The following is a 5,626-nucleotide window of genomic DNA, read 5'->3' as shown; positions in this document are numbered from 1 at the left end:
AACAACGGGCCCGCGCCGCGGGGAGGCGGGATCGCTCGAGCCCCGTCGCGGCCTCGGTGCGCAGGCGCTCAGCCAACGGGAAGACGAGGGCGGCTGCGGGCGGCTCACCTGCAGGGGCGGGGCCTGCGCGGCGTTACCGCCAATGGTTGGCAAAGGCCGGACGGTTTTCCTCTTCGCTCGGCCAACCGACGCGCGCCTCGTCCCGGGCAGCCAATCAGCGGCGCCGGATCCGGTTTCCGGAGGCTTCTCCGAAGCCCTCGTGCGCGGACGAGCAGGAGACGGGGCCGCACGGGGGCGGGCCGCCCCGCCCCCCCCCAGCCAATCAGCGCGGCCGGAGCTCGTGAGGCGCTGAGGCGCGGCGCCCGTCCTCTCATCTGCCCTCCCGCGATGGCGGCCAAGGAGTGTCGGCGGCTGGACGCGGCGCTGGCGCGGCAGGTGCTATCCGAGGCGGAGGCGCTCCTCTTCGACTGCGACGGCGTGCTGTGGCGGGGCGAGGCGCCGCTGCCCGGCGCGGCCGAGACGCTGCACCGGCTGGAGGCGCGCGGCGCGAAGCGGCTCTGCTACGTGACCAACAACTCCTCGCGGACGCGCCAGGCCTACACCGAGAAGCTGCGGCGCCTGGGCTTCCCGCCCGCGGAGCCCAGCCAGGTCTTCGGCTCCGCCTACTGCGCCGCGCGCCACCTGAGCCGCGCGCTGCCGCCGGGCGGCGCCGCCTACGTGCTGGGCGGGCCGGCGCTGAGCGCGGAGCTGGAGGCGCTGGGCGTGGCGCACCTGGGCGTCGGCCCCGCCCCCGAGCCCGGCTCCGCCCACTTCGGCGCGCGCGCCCCGCTGGAGCCCGCCGTGCGCGCCGTGCTGGTGGGCTACGACGAGCACTTCGGCTACGGCAAGCTGTGCCTGGCGCTGCGCTACCTGCTCCGCGGGGACAGCGACGGGCGCGGCTGCCTGCTGGTGGGCACCAACCGTGACAACCGCCTCCCGCTGGAGGGCGGCAGCGCCGTGCCCGGTACGTGCGGCCACGGTGGCCGGACTCGCCCGCCCCGCCTCTGGCTGCACCGGGCGGGCGGCCAGCCTGGGCTGGAGTCGCCGCCCGGTGCAGCTCGCTGGTAGCCCGGAAGGTGGTCGGGGAGGGACTGAAAGCAGGGGTTCTCAACCTTGGCAGCTTTAAGACTTGTGGACTTCAACTCCCAGAATTCCTCAGCCAGCAAAGCTGGCTGAGGAATTCTGGGAGTTGAAGTCCACAAGTCTTAAAGGTGCCAAGGTTGAGAACCCCTGGCACTGAAGGAAGCCGGCGCGGGGTCGTTCTGGGCAACTTGTAGCCGTGGTCCTCCACTTACGACCATGGTGGGGCCCAAATTTTATGTTGCTAAGCAAGGCATTAAGTGAATTTTGCCCCATTTTACGACCTCTTCTGCCACATTTGTTAAGTGAGTCACTGCAGTTAAGTTGGTGACACGGTTGTTAAGTGAATCCAGCTTTGCTTGTCAGAAGGTCAGAAAGGGTCTGCTAAGACCTCGGGAGTCCTAGTGGATAATCACCTAAATAAGAGCCAGCTGTGTGCTGCAGCTGCCAAAAAGGCCAACACAGTGCTAGGCTGCATTAACAGAGGGACGGAATCAAGATCACGTGAAGTGTTAATACCGTTTTACAAGGCCTTGGTAAGGCCTCACTTGGAATCCTGCATCCAGTTTTGGTCACCACGATGTAAAAAAGATGCTGAGACTCTAGAAAGAGTACAGAGAAGAGCAACAGAGATGATTAGGGGACTGGAGGCTAAAACATAAGGAACGGTTGCTGGAATTAGGTATGTCTAGTTTAGTGAAGAGAAGGACAAGGGGGGACATGATAGCAGTATTCCAATATCTCAGGGGCTGCCCCAAAGAAGAGGGAGTCAAGCTATTTTCCAAAGCACCTGAAGGCAGGACAAGAAGCAATGGGTGGAAACTAATCAAGGAGAGAAGCAACCTAGAACTAAGGAGAAACTTCCTGACAGTGAGAACAATTAATCAGTGGAACAGCCTGCCTCCAGAAGTGGTAAATGCTCCAACACTGGAAGTTTTTAAGAGACTGGACGACCATTTGTCTGAAATGGTATAGGGTTTCCTGCCTGAGCAGGGGGTTGGACTAGATGACCTCCAAGGTCCCTTCCAACTTTACTATTATTATTATTATGTGACCCCGGGACACAGCAACCATTATAAATGTGTGTCAGTTGCTAAGCATCCAAAATTCAATCAGGTGACTGTGGGAATGCTGTGACGGTTGTAAGTCACTTTTTTTCAATGCCGTTGTAACTTTGAACAGTCACTAAATGAATGGTTGTGAGTCGAGGACTACCTGTACTTGGGGGGGGGCCCTGGAAGCCTCTTTAGCTTGGCTAGCAGTCCAAGGCTCTGCAAAGTCACAGCTCTTGCCTTCCTCCCGTAAAAGGTTGAGCCCTTGATGTGCACGCTCAACCTCTTTAACTTTAATCCCGATGAGGAAAGGCATAATGATCCCTAAACAACCAACCTTGTATTAAATTATACTGGAGAGTTTCTTTCTCAGAATTGTGCTGGTGGAAGCAGCACACAGCTCTCCCCTCCCCCAGCAGTAAAGCCCCATTCTCAGGCCCTGGATTAAGGGCCACATGTAGAATAATATAATCACTTATTATTTCTCCTTAATTGGTTTGTATCCTGCTTTTCCATCCAATGTTCCTGAAGTTCAAACATATTAGAAAATATTTTTGATCTATAGATGGGAGATTTAACAAGTTACCCTGTCCCAGTTCCACCATTTATGTTGGCATAAAACATTCCATGCATGGCTAAGAAGATTGAGAGAGTGGTATGCACACGAGAATATTAAGTATTCTGTGTGCTTGAAACATGGGCAATAACTAAGAAGTAGGGAATGAAAAATGCTGGGAAGATCGGTTAATGGGTGGCACATGGGGCTTTCAGAACAGGAGAGAAGAAATAGGCCTTTACCTACTTACTTCATAAGACCACTTATTGTTTTAGCCGAGACCAAGAATAAATAAAATGAACTCGCTTCAACTAGATGGTGGTCCACCCAGGACCTACCAAATGCAATGTATTTATTTTAAGTTCAAAAACAAATTTTCCCATTTTGAGTATCCATGTTCTTTTCCTGGGATAACGTAGTGGTCTCTTAAATTCTGTGGTCCTGAAGCCTGTTTGTCTGTTGCTTTTTCATTGTTCAGTTGATGTTTGGAATAATAATTGTGCCACATTTTATATATGCATTTCCTTCTGGTGTCGCCATCACTCCCTGGAACTGGGGATGTGCTGACTTTGGATCTGAAGCCGAAAAGGTCCTTCAGAGCAGGCATAGGTGCAAGCACACCACTTCTGTGGTGCCTCCATTAAAAAGTGGCATATTTTCTAGGATTCCATAGTGGCCGTGCAATCTGGCAAAACAAAAGCATGAGCGAAGGCCATGCAAACAAGTTGTTTCAGCTTCAGACCAAAGGGGCAGGACATCCCCAATTGCAACTATACAGGGTTTTTTTTTTAATTATACTAAATACCAAGTTGTATGGCCTGCTCAGGATTGGACCAGTTCCTTGCTATTGCGTCTGGCCCCCTACTTTGCCTGCTGGTTTCTTCATTCTTTCTTTCTTTCTTTCTTTCTTTAGGGACGGGCTGCCTCGTCAAGGCAGTGGAGACGGCTGCAGAGCGGGAAGCATTCATTGTGGGCAAGCCCAGCCGATTCATGTTTGAGTGCGTGGCCAGCGAGTTTAAGATTAACCCTGCGCGCACCATCATGGTTGGTGACCGCCTGGACACAGACATCCTCATGGGCAACACCTGCGGGCTGACAACCCTCCTCACTCTCACGGGGGTCACAACCCTGGATGAGGTCAAAGGCCATCTCAACAGTGACTGTCCTGAGCGCAAAAGCCTGGTCCCTGATTACTACGTAGATAGCATAGCAGACCTCCTCCCTGCTCTCACCGATTAAGAAAGGGAGGTGTTCCAGCTCTACAGAGATCTTTCTTCACCCCAAGCCACCCACAGTCTCTTCAGGCTGGTAGTATTTTCTCAGTTACTACGGTGCACACAATTGCTGCTTGCAAAAGTAAGAAGATTTTCATGCGCAGCATTTAAATTGAGTTCTCTGTTTACAGGTTCCTCTTAAAAATGCACTTTGAAAGAAAGAGAGGGAAGTGTGTGTGTGTGTGTCTATCGGCTTACGGACACATCAGCTGTGTCTGGCTGGTGTTCAGGTATCAGGGTAGAGGCCTGTTCAGCTGAGCAGAAGGGACTGAGCAGGCTTCTGTTTAAACCTTGCACTGTGGTGTTTTGTAATGCAATCTTTGGCAATTCAGGGAATTGAGCAGTTTAAGGGCAGCTGCTCTGGTATCTGAGACTTGATTTTAAGATTGGTTTTTATGATTACTTAGGTTCTGGTTCAAATATTTCAGGGGAATGGAAATCATTGTTTATCCATTGGTAATGCTTTTGCTCCTACCCAGTGGCATTTGCATTGCTTTATATGCAAAACAAGAGTTACACCACCATGCTTCATATATTTCTCTAGAAATTCTCTAGAATTTCTGATTATATCTATTTTAAAATATATACATATATTGGTCAAGAAGCGTGTAACAAAAGTCCATTCAGAAATCGGATCATCAGATTGAATCATATTTGAATTACTTGATTAATGTCAGGAAAGACTGCTGAGTTCATTTATCAGTCAGCAATAGTGGGAATTTTTCATGGCAACAGTGAATTTACTAGCATTTTGTTCTTCGGGGTCATAAAGGTTTTTTTTCCTGAAGACATTTTGAAGTCAGTGTTGATGAAGCAACTTACATTAACATATTTAATGCTTCCTGTTGAAATCTTCTGGGTTGATGGTGGGACACACAAAAAATCTTGCAGATCTGCCTTGGCACTTGCTGAAAACAGGTGTACAGACCATTTCGCCTTGTCCGTTTGCAGTAAACGTGATTGCACTTTTCAAGTACTGAAGTAGTTTTCTTCTTGCAGAATCAGTTGCCAGCTTGTCATCTTTAAAATGTACGTAGACAGACATTTTTTAAGAAATTGGGGATCAAGGAAAGATGCTTCTTTTTTGCTTCATACATATTTCAAACAGTTATCTTGCCTCGGCAGCATTTTCAATATTGAAGGTGCTTGAAATTTCTCACTTTTTCATACAGCAATAATTGCGTTGTCTATAGTGGAAGACATTCTGTGGTTATAAATTATGTTAATCTCTCCACCTCTTTCGAAGCGCTAAAAAGTAGATTATTACGTCTTCAAATAATTTTTCTCTTTTTTTCTTTTAAGTTTATCATTTGTAAGTCTAAAGATTGTTCTTTACTTTTGATTATGTAAACTGTGTGAACCAATTTAAAAAGAATGGATCTCTTGGGAGGATTTGTGCTTGGGCAGTTCCAGAGAGATTCAGGACCGTGTCAAATCTACATTAAATGTTTAGATCCTCTGAACAGTTGCTCAGACATGTTGGCCACAAAGTGGAACCGACCATCTGCTTTCATTATATCTTCTTATCAAAGCTGTATTGTAAAACTCCCAAACAGGCGCTGTAGAACTGTTCCTAACTTCAATCCAGACCTTGAGTCATAATTAAACATAACTCTTGCTTCCTT

General features: G+C 49.6%; 1 protein-coding gene across 1 annotated transcript; it reads left to right on the top strand.

Annotated features, from left to right (window-relative positions):
* The first annotated feature begins 110 nt into the window (after positions 1-110).
* On the top strand, positions 111-5,626 carry LOC120310861 (phosphoglycolate phosphatase). The gene is made up of 2 exons (XM_039349738.1): positions 111-1,003; positions 3,641-5,626. Exons 1-2 carry the CDS (start codon positions 388-390, stop codon positions 3,964-3,966), a joined length of 942 nt encoding a protein of 313 aa, XP_039205672.1. The 5' UTR covers positions 111-387; the 3' UTR covers positions 3,967-5,626.

This window comes from Crotalus tigris, unplaced genomic scaffold, assembly GCF_016545835.1.
Source record: "Crotalus tigris isolate CLP2741 ecotype Arizona unplaced genomic scaffold, ASM1654583v1 scf7180000018301.7375997, whole genome shotgun sequence".
Taxonomy (NCBI): Eukaryota; Metazoa; Chordata; class Lepidosauria; order Squamata; family Viperidae; genus Crotalus; species Crotalus tigris.
The sequence above is the reverse complement of the archived record's forward strand: the minus strand, read 5'-3'. Positions and strand labels throughout refer to the sequence as shown.